This window comes from Vulpes lagopus, chromosome 3 (assembly GCF_018345385.1).
Source record: "Vulpes lagopus strain Blue_001 chromosome 3, ASM1834538v1, whole genome shotgun sequence".
Classification (NCBI taxonomy): domain Eukaryota; kingdom Metazoa; phylum Chordata; class Mammalia; order Carnivora; family Canidae; genus Vulpes; species Vulpes lagopus.
In genome coordinates this window covers 5,354,907-5,371,464 of record NC_054826.1, presented here as the reverse complement: position 1 = coordinate 5,371,464, position 16,558 = coordinate 5,354,907, and the positions used below count along the sequence as shown (strand labels likewise).

The following is a 16,558-nucleotide window of genomic DNA, read 5'->3' as shown; positions in this document are numbered from 1 at the left end:
TAGGACACAAAGGATATGGCTTACACCTTGGATAGACAGCTTTTTTTTTTTTTTGTATGTAAACTGATATATATCTGAGCTGACTATTCAAATGTCTTATTACTCTCTCTCCTCTGAATAGGGCCAATAAATTTCAAGCATTATTAGCAGCAATTGTGTACTCAAAACCAACAAATGATATGCCAACTTCTCAGAGAAGGGTTCAAGATATAAGATGAGTGGAAACCTTGTTATATCTGCAAGCATTGATGGATCATAGAAGCAAAAGTACTCAACATTTTATAAGGCAATAAATGCAGCCTATTTTGAACTAAAATACAACATTATTTGTGGGCTTTTTTTTTTTATGTGAGAGGAATCAAAACTCGGGATTAAAGAAAAATTGTGCTCAGCCCAAAGTGTTTCCTCCCAAAAAAGGTAGAGGATTTGGCTTAGCCAGCAGTTGAATTGTGGTATCATAAAGGTTCAAGCAGAGAATTTCAAAAGCATTGTGTGGATTGCTACGAGTTTCCCAGTGTGTTCCTGTGATTCTGAATTGGGGAAGAGAATTGGGAAGGTACCGCGAACCATGGCCCTGCTTCATTCCTTCTATATTCTACACAATGAGTAGCTGCTAAGCTTTCATTTAAGAAATTCTTTGTTTAGAATAAATCCTTAGAATGCATGGCTTAGAGAATACTGGTATGGAATGCAATACAATGAATGAGTCTATGCATTTGATTAAAGTTTAACTAACTGTCATTATTTGAATGGGCAGGAACAGAGACCTTTCCCACAAAGTAAGTGTCTATAGAGAATGAGACCACACGTGTCATTTGACTTCTCACAAGGGTTGACTTGATGAAAGCTCTGCCCTCAATTCTGAGCTCAGCATAAAAAGATCAATGGCTCAGATTCCCCTTATTCCAAAGTTAAGATTGACAGATATTTCATTTTGACCTAATACAAAACAGAGTTTTGTCTCAAATTGCATAAGGGATGAAGAGGTAGCAATAGTAAATCTGCTGTACTTTGGTGGTTTGTTGTTGTTGTTTATTTGTTTGGTTTTTGATGACCTTAGATGTAGAGGAACAGATTCTACCTATGTTGATCTTTGAGGCCTTACTGATGGATTTGTCCGCAAATCTGTGGCACTTGAATAAATTATTATTCAATAAATGCTTATTTCATGGAAAAAGAAAGTGGGTGGTTTTATTTTGGGTTTTCTTTTTGTTGTTGTTTCTTTTTTTTTTTTTTTTTGACTGGAAAAAGCAAGTTAAGAGTAGGAGATTTATGAGTTCATTCTATGAAGAAAAGTCCAATTTCAGGAATTGATATGATGTTGTCAGAAAGACTGCCTCTCTCCGTCTCTTATTTCTCTCAATCACCTTTTGTATTTAGACTTAATTTCCTCCTATTTTCAAGGCATCCACATTATGTTGTCCAGGGTGCAGGGTGAGGTGAGTAGTAGTCAGCTACTTCTTTGACTGGAAAGGCAGATGCTAACATTGGCCAAACCTGCAATCTATGTCCATAGTATAGTCAAAGGGACAAATATTACTAGATTCACAGGATGTGTTTGTATGGGATCATTCATACAAAGGAAGGAGCAGATGTATTTACTAGAAATAGTAGAGTAGGTATACAGGCAGGGAAAACTTAAATAAGCAAATAAATAATGTGTCAGAAAATTGAGGCACTGTGATGTAATGATTAAAAGAAATATATAGTTGGTCATTCAGATGATGAAATGTGTTTCTCAGATATAGTTGGTCTTCATCCACAGTTCCTGAAAATGCTTGAGAGCCATAAAAATGATGTGAGTGTCTTGTTATTAATTAAGGTGACTTCTGGATCCCACCAAAGGGCAAGGGCTGGTTGTAAGGAGGACCAACCATTTGATTAGAGGGTTGGAACTTTCAGACCTACACTCTGACCTCAAGGAAAGGGAGAGGGGCTGGAGGCTGGACTAGTCAATGCCCAATGACTGAGTCAATCATGACTATGGCATCCATGATGGCTCCTTAAAAACCCAAAAGACTGAGTTGATGAACATATGGACACTGGGGAGAATGGCATGCTGGAGAGAGCATGTCAGCCATACCCCCTCTACGTATCTCTCCATCTGGCTCTTGATTCATATCCTTTATCATGTTGCTTAGTAAACTGGTAAACATAAGTAAATGTTTCCCTGAGTTGTCAGAGCAAATTAAAATAACCTAAAGAGTAGGCTGTGGGAACCTCCAGTCTGTAGCTGATCAATCAGAAGCACAGATGTAGGAACAGCCTGGAGCTTGCAATGGGAAGTCTGAAATGAGGGTGTGGGGAGGTAGTCTGGTAGGACTGAGACCTTAATCTGTGGAATCTGATGCTATCCCTGGGCAGATAGTGTCAGAATGGAGTCGAATTCTTAGACATCTTGTTGCTGTTTGAGAACTGCTTGGTCTTGCATGTGAGGGAACACTACTCCATGCACTGGATTCAGGAACCCTAAAAGAGTTGGTGTCAGTACAGGCACATAACCAAGAAATCAAAATTTCTCTTTAATCAAAAGTCATGCTTTTTTAAAAATGAAGTAACAGTAATATTAGATTTCTCTAATTATACATACTAGTTTTCCATCATTGTAAAACAAATTCCCACAGATGGAGCACCTTAAGACTCACAGGTCTGCAGGTAGAAATTCAGCACAGAATAATGGGAGTCTGTGCCCAAGGCCTCACAAGATTGAAACCAAGGTGTCAGTTGGATGTCAAGCTCTTTCTTGAGGGGGAGAAAATCAGCTTTCAAGCTCATTAGACTGTTGGCAGAATTTATTTCCTTGCTATAGACCTCAGGTGCTCTTGATACCACTAGTGGTGATGTGGGACAGCCCTCAGCTCCTAAAAGTTGGCTCTCTGTATCAGCAATTTAAATTGAATCGGGACATGAGTGCTTGTTTTCTTCTAAGCCAGCTGGAGCTTGTGTCTCTAACTTCCTCTTTCTATCTCTGTGGGGGGAAAAAAACCTCTTAAGCTTTTAAAGGGTCATATGATTAGAGACATAATCACCCACCCAACATGATACAACCATAAGAATTAAATCCATGTGATTTTCTGTTTTGTTTCTTAAATTCCACATATGAGTGAGATCATATGATGAGTTGATAAATGTCTTTCTCTGATTGACTTATTTACTTATAGGGGAAGAGAGGAAAAAATAGAGAGATGAAATCAAAGAGGGAGACAAACAATAGAAGACTCTTAGTCATAGGAAACAAACTATGATGAGGGGGTTTCTGAGGGGTGCATGGGGGGAGGGGGTAACTGGGTGATGGGCATTAAGGAGTGCACATCATGTATGAGTGCTGGGTGTTATATAAGACTGATGAATCACTGACCTCTACCTCTGAAAGCAATAATATATGCTAATTAATCGAATTTAAATAAAAAATGTGCATAAAACAACAACAACAAAAATAATTAAATCTGTAGTCTTCACAGTCCTGGGGATTATTCCCAGAATGTACACTAACAGGAGAGAAACTTTGGACAATATGGTGGAGTCCAGCCAATCACACCATATTTTGGAGTTCAGCCATAATTGAGAATTACAGGCTTGATTTGGATTCAATTTTGTATTGAATATGCACAAGTTTATGATCTAAAATAATACAATGAAGTATGATTGTATCCTGCTTAGTCTCAGAAATTCTCTATATACCCTATCTTAATCAGCAGCCAAAGATGTATATAAAGAGGAAAAAAGTTAAAAGTAGTGAAAGAGATCAGTAAGCAAACTTTTTCTTTTTTTAGATTTTGGAAATAATGCAACTCTGCAATCTATAGTATTCATGTAAGGTTTAGGAAGATTGCTACACACACATACACACAATTCTATGGATTCCATGAATTATAAGGAAAATTTAATAACAAAGCAATTCAGTTTCTTCTGAAAAGCAATTAAACTTTGAGAGATTTATTCATTATTTAAGGTCTCAATGTCAAATTAAGCATCTGCTTTTATAATCCTGAATTCATTAAAAAAAAAAAAACTTGACCTTTAAAAATGCAATAGGTTGAAATCGATTTATTTCACTCAGGCATTCAATAATATATATTTGCTAAAAGCAGTCAAAATTGAGGTTCCAGCGTCTATGAGAGTTGTTTGAATTTTTCTTTTTTTTTAAATTTTTTATTCCTTACTTTTTTTCCTTTTAAAGTCAAAGTCAAAGCGAAACTATTATCTCTTTGGAAGTTTCCTGGGAATCCTGTTGCCCCTACTGGAAAACAAGTGAACCCAGAGAATGAGTCCTTCCTTAACGTGATTATAATGAGAGATTTTAGAAAAACATCTTGGTTAACCTGTATTTAGAAACAAGATGCAATTTATTGCGTTTCTTATATTGAATAGATACTATTTTTGTTTCTCATTAGCACATTGCAATTTAGCATTTTCATACTATTGGACAAAAATGAATACTTAATGTATAAATTATCATGCAAATAAGATAATATTTATGACACTGTTACAGGATATACGACTGAGAGATATGAATTCTTAACAGTAAAATTGACATGAAACAGCTTGACTCACAATACAAAGACAGCAACCTGGTTAAGTACGTGGATTTATTTTTTCTGCATTTGTGATATTATACTTTCAAAATCCATTTAAAGTAGTAATTTTAAAGTGAGGAAAGGAAATAAAAGACTTCAGTGAGGTCGCTTTGTGCTTTCACACATAAAGCAATCCCCACAGTAATGCAGGCTGCAGAAAATGGGTCACCTTCAAACCACCTTTGAAATAAGCAGATAATATAATTTTCAGATTGCGTTCTTAAGAGCATTGTTTTATAGAATGCATATCTATTTGGTCTTTTATGCATTTTGCAAAAATGTGCATGTGTGAGCACAAGAAAGCACATACTAATATTCTACTTTCCCCTCCCATTTTTCTCTGTCAAATACATATATGCACACGTCTAAATATTCTCGTACAAGTGCACGTAGCTGATTTGATTATTAGTTCATTGTGAGAAGGCACACATGTGCTAAAATCTATTTCTCTACTGAAATGAAGTTTTCCATTGTGTTTTTAATCTAATGGATTTCTATATGCTTCAAAGCAAATTATGGTATAAGATGCAGAAACTTTGAAAAAATATTTTTCATGGAAGTATTTTGTTGACATAATAGTAAATTATATTTTCTTTAACACAAATTTTGTTCACTTTTTTCTCATTTACCATTAATTGTTCCAAATTGACATTTAGTATATTATTGAGATGATTCCTAACTATAGATATGATATATATTTGTATTTTCAATGAAAACACAAATATAACATGCTTTTTAATTATAAGATATTTATGCTTATGAAAAACTTCTATAAGACAAGTGTGATTTGAGAGACATTAAGCTGTAAAAAGACAGTGTTTGGGTTTTTTAAAAAGATTTATTATTTATTACTATTTAAAGATTATTTGAGAGAGTGAGAGAGAGAGAGCAAGGGGAGGAGCAGAGGGAGAGGGAGAGAGAATCTTTTATTTTTATTTATTTTTACTTTTTTTTTGGCGGGGAGAGAATCTTAAGCAGACTCCCTGATGAGCACAGAGCCCAATGTGGGGCTCGAACTCATGACCCTGAGATTGTGACCTGCGCCAACATCAAAAGCGGTGCTTTATTGACTGAGCCCCCCAAGTGCCTAAAGACACAGTGTTCTGAATATCTTTTTTGCTATGATCCAGATTGTTGCACACTGGACTCCTGTCTCCTTGAGAGCAAGTACTGCTAGGCTCTCTCTTCTAGTGCATGGTGCAATCACTAACGGGCAGTCCAAAGTGTCCATTAAGTCCATTAAGTCATTAGCGTGTCCATAAAGTACAACCTGGTTTTGCTCACCAAACCGATGTGTGTTACAAAACTAATATTTGGGTAGTTTGTATCTGTGGCTAATCTGATCCTCTGACCAAAAATTTAATGTTTGTTTCTTTGTCTTTTCCTCTTAAGGGAGACCCAGTTTTAAAAGTTAAGGGAGAAAATGACATTATATGGTTCAATTTCAAAAAGAACTGACTTAGTTGAAGGCCTAGTCTCACAAATGCATGGAGTTAGACTACCTGACTTGAGTGTTCGCTTTGTGTCTTTCTATTTGTGTCTTGAGCTAAGTAAGCGTCTCTGTGCCTCAATTTATGCATCTGCAAAATGAGGGGGATAATGGTAGGGTTGTCCTTATAGGGTTGTTCTGAGGATTAAGGTGGCTTTAGACATATAAAACCATTAGAAAATTGCCTGAAAAAAGTAGAAGCTCGATGGTGTTTTCTATCATTATTTTACCATTAACCAATTAGTTTTCTTGTATCTATGAATACAAATTCATGTAAATGGAAACAAATATTGCTATACTGGGCTCATTTGGATGTAAATGGAGAGACACGAAGGGAAATAGACATCATGAAGTTTGATTCTCTACAGTATCCTCCAAATTTTATGATATAAATATTAGAATCCACATTTTATATATGAGGATTCTGACATCCAAAGAAATTTACTAACTTATATAGTAACATCCAGGTAAGAAGTAATGAGTTTGGGATTCTAAACCTAAATGGTTCATGTTCATGATCATCGATTTCACATCGTTCTATGTTTTACAATAGAGGTAACGTTTGGGTCTGTCTGATATATTAGAGTTATTAAATGCATATACAAAGAAGTTAGGATAGATTATGTAGCTTTGGAAAACTAAATTTTACATTTTGAACTATTAGAATTTCATTACAAAGAGTCCATTTATCCTATTTATCAGGTTAACATATCACTGATTAGTTTGAGAACTAAATAAAGCTTCCAAGATGTGTAACATAGTGCCAGGTATTCAGTAAGGGCTAATAGCAAAAGCAATAACTCGGAGCAATAGTAACAAGTAACAATAAATCAGTGAATGGTATCTACCTATAATAGCGTGTAATTATTACTTAAATCTCATCTTAAAATTTATTTTAAACCTAGGATAAATCATGCAAGCCTACCAGGTATTCTGAAAAACAACCACATTTGAAATCCTACATAAATTCACTTCCATTTCAAATAGAGATTCCATTACTGAAAATTTGATAAGAATAGTTTATTGTCAGGGGATGTTTCGTTACCCAAAACCTGGCTTTGTGAGAAATGTTTTACAGGATTTGAAACGTAGGGAAGAAATTATTTTAACCTTCTCCCATATTTTTTCTCCCAATTCCAGGCACCACGCCAATGACCCCTCCAACTTCTCCAGAAGTACCTATTAATATGTTGTGACACTCTCAAATGATATAATGTGATCTGGGTGAGCTAAAGTTGTAAAATATGACAATCTAAAGGAAGAGTTAGGATCCCCCTCATATGTAGCCACACATGCAATATTCAAGGAGAAAAAGAAAAATGAAAGTGAACATCGGGTGAAAAGTATATTTTTTCTCTCTAACAGGATGTATAATATATCCTAGCACATCAGATTTTGTTGCTCCCCAGCATTGCAAACAGTCTTTGTTCTTCGCTCTGCCTTGGCATACCTCTGGGGAGGTGTGGGCCTTTTTGAATGGATTTCTACTTCCTTAAATAGAAGGTGAAATACTTCCAGATGATAAATAGCTTTGGGTCTGTAACCCAGGCAGGGGAGTTCTCAACTCACTTTGGGCTGTTAAAGAGAATTCCCAGCCTTGTAAAGTGGTTCCCTCCTGCTCAAATGGCAACAATCAAGCTAGGAAGAACAAATGAGTCCCCGCAGGGAGGAGAATGGAGTAGAATGTCAAATATTCTTGGACCTTCAGTGGCTTCAGACAGAAATTTTGCATTATAACATTACCCAGGCAGAGTTACAGATCATCTTTTGGGTCTTGTCTTCTTTTGTCAATAAGCAACGCACTGAACATAATCGAATGGCTTTGTAAGCCAATAAATACAGTGACCACTGTGATGTTTCTGAGGACAGGATAAGCCTGAATAGAAAATCAAGCAACCACAAAAAAAAAAAAAAAAAAAAAAAAAAAAAAAAAAAGAAAGAAAGAAAGAAAGAAAGAAAAAGAAACACAGATTATTTTATAAGTATTCCAAGGAGAAGAGGGCAAAAGTATTCTGTTTTCTACGTAATAAAATTGTTTCAGCCAAAGAAAACTGCATAAAATTTTCTCATACTAGTTTTGGCTACTTTATCTGACGGATCCTGTATGTAAATAAAAGAGTCATACTATTACTTCCAATCACATGCACTGACTGTTGAACCATAAAATTAAGCCCGTCTATGGGCTCTGTAATCATTCGAAAACTGATAATGAGTCTGACAACCTACATGCCACTATTGCACCAAAATTAACTGAGGCATATCCTCTACAAGGAACCTTTCCCTTGCGTTCAATGTGTTCATGGTGAGGACCAGCAGAAGATGCCATCCCTCACCTTACGAGTAGAAGTAGGGTCTACTTCTATGCTCAGACATATTTTGAGACTAAAAAGATATTCTAAGCCAGAAAGGTAAAGACATATCAGGAACTTTCATATTCCAGCAAATTCAGAATGGAGACTAGATCCCTGAAAACATCATGATAAGTAGATAAGTAATTATTAAAATGCATGAACCTTCTAAACTTACAGAAATTAAAGACACAGAATCCAACTGCAGTATTTGAAAGTTGCTTTGATCTGTGCTCAAGATATAGAGAAAGAATTAAAAAAGATATTTGAAGAGCCCAGTGGTAAAAATTGAATAGGGGCTGATTATTAGGTGATGATAGGTATTTTAAATAATTTTCTTAGATTAGATAGAGACATTATAATTTCATAGGAAATGGGCTTCATTTGCATGAAGTTGGTGCTCCAGTATCAAGTAGTTAATTATGATGTGCTTGGAACATTAAAAAGTCTATAAAAATAAAGCAAAATACTCAGAACGTTGATAATTGCTTACTCTAAGTAGCGAGAATATAGATTTTTTATTGCATGATTCTTTGAGTGTTTTACTTGGTTTGAAGTTTGATTTAAAATATTCTTGGTGAAGGAAGATGGTGTTGGGCCCACACATGTTCATTCTTCTGCTGAGACCATCAGGAAACAAAAATATGAATCCATAATCTTGATGAGAATGATGTGGAGGGCAGGTTTTAAAATAGCGTGTGTTGTACCGTGGTACCTTACGGGCACGATTAGTGATTTGCAAATCCATATATACACCAGATCCACACAAATCTTGGTTTTCAGAAAGAAGCTACCTTTCAAAATCAGACGCTTCTCCTTCCAATATAAATCATATGCTCCCCATGCCTAGTAACCACCCCCTATCCTGGCAAATAGCAAATGAAAATAAAATCACTGCTGGACATAGTAATATAAAAAAGCATTTTCTAGTTTGTGTGTATATTCAACCCAGAAAAAAATAAGAATAAATCTTTTATTTTGTGCCACAGTTTCTAAAATATAATCAAAGAGGTGCTAGTAAACCCTTAACTTTAGATTAGCTTTCTCAAAACTTTTAAACACTGGGATTCAGGTTTGCTTACGACCTGAAGCTGGTCTTCTGTATCTTTTTAAAGCCTCTCTTGGCATCTCATTTTCATGCTCCATCTAAGATGACTTGGGAAACATCAGAAAATAGCAACACCACTTCCACAAAACAACTGCTTGGACAGTGCAAATTTCGATGTCCATCATTTATGGAACTGTGTTCCTGGGAGAGATTTTACATGTCAATACTAAAGATAATATTATTGGAGTTGGCTGCTACAGTCAATACAGTGAGCACCTACTCAGAAATAGTCTTTTAAAAAAATAATCGGAATAAGAGACATTTCTTGCTGTTACTTTTGAATTGTTATTTTTTTTTTTTTTACTTTTGAATTGTTATAAGGGAAAATGATTCTATCTTTGTGGAATCATTAGCTTTGGGGAATGTGTAGCTTAAAGCCCTGTGTAAAGGGACATCATGTGATTTGTCATAGTTAACACAGTCCAAAGATAAGGCAAGGCAGGAAAAGTCCTTCTGAAACCCTCCCTCCTTCTTTATGCAAACTACACTAAGGAATAGCTTCACAGTGTTAGCTCCGCCTGAATTCCATTGCCGAAAGATTTAAGAAATGAATTTCATTCTAGAGATCAATTCCCGAAATCACTGAAGTTTCCAATTTTCTTTGACACATAAAAATTAGTTGTTTTTTTTTTTTTCAGTTTTGATAATTACTCCTTTAGGGAACTGAACAGGAGAACACACACACACACATTCATCATATTGTTTATGAAAGGATAAGCAAGGGCCATTAAATCATTAGAACTTCCATGAGTGAAATAATGCACACATTAAAAAATAATTTTGGAAAGGGGCACCTGGCTGGCTCAGTTGGTTAGAGCATGTTACTGTCACTTTTGAGGTTGTGAGTCTGAGGGTAGAGGTTACTTAAAAAAAAATTTTTTTTTTAAAGAATTTCAAGTGATACTAAAAAAAGATCATGGTATTTCATTATGGAAAGTGTTGATCTTTTAATATCATGTTATATCTATATATAGTCAGAGTATTATAAAAATATAAAAGAATAGGGGATCCCTGGGTGGCGCAGCGGTTTAGCGCCTGCCTTTGGCTCAGGGCGCGATCCTGGAGACCCGGGATCGAATCCCACGTCGGGTTCCCGGTGCATGGAGCCTGCTTCTCCCTCTGCCTGTGTCTCTGCCTCTCTCTCTCTCTCTCTGTGACTATCATAAATAAATAAAAATTTAAAAAAAAAAGAATTATAAAAAATATATATAAAAGAATATATAAAGTATATATATTTTCATATGTATACTCTTGCAGTTATATATATTTTTGTTATTATAGCAATTATATATAAATGCTGAATATAACTGAAAGTGTACAGAAATGATAGAAGTTTTCTACAATTCCCACGTCAGGCTGTCCCTTACTTAATATTAGAACTGAATTTGGAAAAAAATATATATTTAAGTTAATCATTCATGGGCCAGTTCAGTCAACATTGGATAATTTTAAATATTGCCTGTCAATGCAGGATATTGCAGGTGGTCTCCTATGAGGTATTGTCATGTAATGAACTGCTTTAAAAATTCTAATCCTCTCAAGAGTTTTACATCAATCAGCTTCATTTTTAGTTCAAAATTTTCAAGTCTTTTAACACATTTCTTCTGAAGCTTAATCTCTACAAAACTCGGCTTTAAATTAGACAGAAAAGGTAGAAGAATAAGGAGGAACAGCAACTGAATTTAATTTCGATCTTGGATAGAGTCAAAAACACATTTGCTTTTCTATTCTTATGTCTGTTCAAAAAGAAAACAGTTCTGATTTTAGCTAAATGAGAATTTTTTTGTAACTCTACTTGGATCACATTGTAAAAACCTTCTCAGAATTTTCACTCATTTCCCACAATATTACCACATATTCTTTTGAGCCATTGGCAAAATGGATGCAGTTTATAAAGTGTTTGCTTTTGCATTGAGCTTTTGCCTGTCTCATATCTTTAGATAAATTTAAAAGCAAAAGCAATACTCACTGTGTTGAATATCTTTAATAGTATGGGTGAAATATGTTAATTTAATATTCCTAAGTCCAAATACATTTATCTACAGCTTGATTTTACACTTGAATCTTCCTGTGCTTCATAAGAGTTTGTAAAAATAAAATAGGGGGAAGATTCTTCCTCCCATCATTGATAGCAATTTTTCTTAGACTTGAGTAAAATATGCAGAAATTTTAAAGGAAAATCAAAATCATGTGCCCTCTTTTGTTTTCTTATTCTCTTAATTATAATACTTACTTAGGCATCAATTCTTTGTTATGCTCTGATGCAAATATCCTTGCAGAGCAAGTTTTGAAGTAAATACAAATTCACAAAGTGAATGCTTTCATTTTATAACATTAATTTGAAGGCTGATGTGATTTTACTGAACTCAAACCAGAATGTTGAGTTTAAGGACAAAGAGGTAGTCACTGTTGAGTTTGTTTTTTTTTTGTGTTTTAATTTTGCTAATACTAATACACAGAAAGACTATCTGCAAAAGGATATTTATATAATTTAAAATATTTCAAAGCCTTTTTGGTGTGGATGGAAACATTAAAAAAAAAAAAAAAAGAACTCATTCTTACTACCAATTTTTCAAGAATGCTATGCGAATTTGGAAGCATAGCCCAAATGACTATGGACACTAAACGCTTAACATTTTTAATTTGGCTGATCTGTTGACTGGAAGGAGGTTTTATATATTCTATTTTTTTTTTAAGATTTTATTTATTTATTCATGAGAGACACAGACAGAGAGAGGCAGAGACACAGGCAGAGGGAGAAGCAGGCTCCATGCAGGGAGCCTGATGCGGGGCTCGATCCCGGGACTCCAGGATCACGCCCTGGGCCAAAGCCAGACGTTCAACTGCTGAGCCACCCAGGCATCCCTTGAATGAGGTTTTAAATGTAAAAATGCAGACACTGAAATCAGATGGCCTGACCCAAATAAGTAAGAAAAGATTAAAACATTTTAGATCAGAATCAGAATAAAAAATAGTATTTATAAGAATACATATGCTATATAATTTAAATGCTGTGTATGTTATTATTTGTAAAATATATGAATATGCATATTTTGGAGATTTATAAATAATGTAATATTTATATTATATATATGTATACACACATTATGGGATACTTTATGGATTAAACGACTATGTTCATCTTCTATTACTTCTTGGACTCTAGTTTGAAAAACATTGACCTACAGTATCATACTAATTATTTACCTTCTTTTTTTAATGATTTTATTTATTTATTCATGACAGAAAGAGACAGAGGCAGAGATACACACAGAGGGAGAAGCAGGTTCAACTCAGAGCCTGATGTGGGATTCAATCCCGAGACTCTGGGATCACACCCTGAGCCAAAGGCAGGGTTTGTCAGGCTCAGTTGGCTGACAGACATCCCAATAATTTATCTTCTGTTTGGCCCTTTCCCCCACATTAATTATGTATATCTTATTACATGCTATGATATAGTGAATAATAAATGTGTTGAAGAAATTAGCAGAAGCTCAAAACTTTTCTATATTAGGAGATTTGAAATATATAGAATGAATTAGAGCAAGCCGTTTGTCTGTGAATTTGAAAGGATAATCAGTGCTTCAATCCAACATTTGGCTGAGCAATATTGAATAACTCATTGGAAGTCAGTATGTTAAAATGAGACACTCTACTACACATATCTGAAACCATCTGGCATGCCAAAACTCTCCTCTCCTTTCAAACGAAAAGGTTCAATGTTTTCTGAGTTCTTTTACCTTCTCTCTCAACTGCATTCAGGGCATTGATTTTTTTTTTTTCAGGATATTCAGCAGGATTTCTGATTTGGTATTGATGAGCCCATTTATGTTTATTACAACAATTACTTAAAATGAAATAAGTACACTTAAGATTAATGCATTTCATTTTGTGAAAATTGTATTCCTCAAAAATGTGGAAAAGAAGTAAATACAGATGTTCAATTTACGTATGTTCATGTATTCGAGGGCTATCCTCAGACAGTCTCTGGAATCCATTGAGAAATAAGATGGGTTGGTAGAAAGATGAATGGAAGGGGAGACATGTGATCTATATATGTGATGAGTCAAATACAGTTGATCCTTGAACAGCCTGGGTTTAAACTTCATGGAGGTTAAATCTCACATGCCTTTTTCCATAAATACATAAACTTATGTTATCAATAAATATAGTACAATTACTATAATGTATTTTCTTTTCCTTATGCTTTCTTAATAACATTTTCTATAGCTGACTTTATTGTAAGAATACAGTATATAAGGGGTGCATGGGTCACTCCGTTGGTTGAGTGTACAACTCTTGGTTTTGGCTCAGGCCATGAGCTCAGGCTCATGGGATTGAGCCCCGAGATGGGCTCTACAGTCAGCAAGGAGTCAGCTTGGGATTCTTCTCTCTCCTCCCCTCCTACCCTTCCCCTAGCTCATACTCCCTTTCTTTCTCTCTCTCTCTTTAAGATAAATAGATACATAAAATCTTAAAAAAAAGAGAATATGACATATAATATATATAACATATAAAATATGTGTTAATTGACTTACTAAACAGTTATTTTTGATAAGGCATCCAGTCAACAATAGGCTTTTTGTAGTTAAGTTTTGTTGGAGTTAAAAGTTAAACACAATTTTCAATTGCACAGGGGTTGAAAACCCTAACCCCTGCCTTGTTCAAGCGCCAACTGTAGAGTAAAAGGTAAATGGTGTGATCTCCGGGATATATATATATATATATATAAATGTTTACCACATATTTTTTCTACTTTTTTGTGTGTCTTTAAAATGTTTATATTCGAAGATTTAGTAAAAAAAAAAAATGAGGAAGACAAAAAAAATAATAAAAAAAGAACCATAAGATTTTTCTTTGACTTTTCTGATAAAAATTTACAGTGCAAGCACCTTTACTCTGGGACCATCCCTTTAATAGCGTTCTCTGTCTCTCTTTCTCTTTCTCTCTCCCCATAAAAGCTCCATTCTGACTTAGATAAAGGAGAGGGCACTGTTAAATACACCCTCTCAGGAGATGGCGCTGGTACCGTTTTTACCATCGATGAAACCACAGGGGACATTCATGCAATAAGGAGCCTGGACAGAGAAGAAAAACCTTTCTACACACTGCGTGCTCAGGCTGTGGACATAGAAACCAGGAAGCCCCTGGAGCCTGAATCGGAATTCATCATCAAAGTACAGGATATTAATGACAACGAGCCAAAGTTTTTGGATGGACCCTATGTTGCTAGCGTCCCAGAAATGTCTCCTGTGGGTGAGTAGGCAAGTCAAAGTGTTGTCAGATGCTCTGAGGCCTCTTCAACATTTATTTTTTGCACGTTGATGTAAACGTCTTATTTGTAAGCCAGAGGATGATTCTTCCACTATGGAAGATACAATTACTTTCATTTATGTTTTCTTTTTTAATTTTTTTTGTCCTTTCTGCCCCATTCTAAATATACACATAGATACATAAATATCTAGGATCTATAAAATTAGTCACTAGTTTCCAACCTTTGCACTCACCTGAACTCACAGAAATCCTTTGTAATCAAGTACTAGACTCAATGTGTACTAAGATCCATTGTCATTGCGATTCGAGATGCCTACGTGGCGCTGAAGGTAACTAACTACCCCTACCCACGGATGCCAGCGAGTGATTCTTGGCTCAAAGTAAATCATCCAAAGCATATATCACATATGAGTCTGGAAGTTGTCCAGAAAGGAATGTGTTGCATCCTTTGTAGCTATAGATAGAGATTCCAGAAGGATGATATTGTTTATTTTTTATTTTTTATTTTTTTTTTACTGCCAAGTAACCCATGGTAGTTACACCATCAAACCAAGAAGCAAATATCATTATTAGAATGATTAGAATGAATTTTTAATTAGCTATAGTATCACTACTCTTCTTAATAATTTAAATTTGATATAGATTCACATTTCAGTACCAACCTCAATTTGAAAGTTCTAGGATATGTATTTTGAGGTCAGCGAATCAAGGATCACAGCTTTAACGACAACTTTAAATAGCTGTGATTCCAAAGGCACCACTGCCAATCCCTTTTTCTATTTCAAAGTAACTTCTGGTGTTTGGCAGTTTTGTAAGATAAAGCTACCCATCGCTTCCAGGTTACAACTTGAAACTCCTATGGTGAGCCATTGCTAATTTTCCTGGCTGACGCTCCTCAGAGAGCTTCTGCGGGCCCTACAAACCATCCCAGACATGTAGAGACTACACTGAGGGCAGAGGCAGGTTAGTAGCTTTAAGAGTTTGTCCCGTGGATTTACCACAGATCCACTTGAAATTATGTCTATGACCTTACCCGGTGTTCAAAGGTCATATTCTCTCCATGACCTGAGGAACCAGCTCAAAGTAGCTTACTTAGATTTTAAACATTAGAGCACACAGGGCTGCAAATCTGTTATTCAACTTCTGCTACGTTTTTTTGAGCTGCACTTTTTTTTTAATATGATACAGATTGCTAGAGATTTAGAAGTACAATTGGGAAAAAGGAGGTCTTATTAAAAAGTAGGCCCCGGAAATGGGGAGAGCTAGTTTTTTAATTGTGTCTTGATTTTACAGGGAGAGGAAAAAGGAAGGTGCTGTTCTGAAAAAAAAAAAAAAAAAAAAAAAAGAAAAGAAAAGAAAAAAGAAAAAAATTAAGAAGACAATACTCTTTCATATGAGGGCTTCCTTCATGTAAATTGGATTATTTACATGAATTTACAACCCTAGGTGACTATTATAGAAACAACATCCTTAAAGCAAACATACACATCCTTCTGCATTATTAGAAAATTCTGTCTTATTCGGTAAATAATTAGGTCTTTTGTTGTGCCAATTGGGATAAAGGGATGAACCGTCATGCAGAGGAGTTCCCAGCTAGCACCCGAAGAGAGACATGAACCTGGAAAATCAGGGTAGGTAAGTGAGAAAACAAAGTGGCCCCAGCTTTTGCAGTATTGGGGGGAGACATAATGACCTGTACTCTCTTCAAGTTTCAGGAGGATCTAGGGAAGAATAGGTTATTTAAAATGTTTTGTGGTTTGGC

The 16,558-nt window shown here is 35.2% G+C and overlaps 1 protein-coding gene across 1 annotated transcript in view; it reads left to right on the top strand.

The window, feature by feature from the left end:
- Window positions 1-16,558, top strand: part of CDH12 (cadherin 12) — a 505,536-nt gene that overhangs the window by 309,570 nt on the left and 179,408 nt on the right. Inside the window, 1 exon segment of the mRNA XM_041747195.1 lies at window positions 14,484-14,778. Coding sequence (XP_041603129.1) covers window positions 14,484-14,778 — 295 coding nt within the window.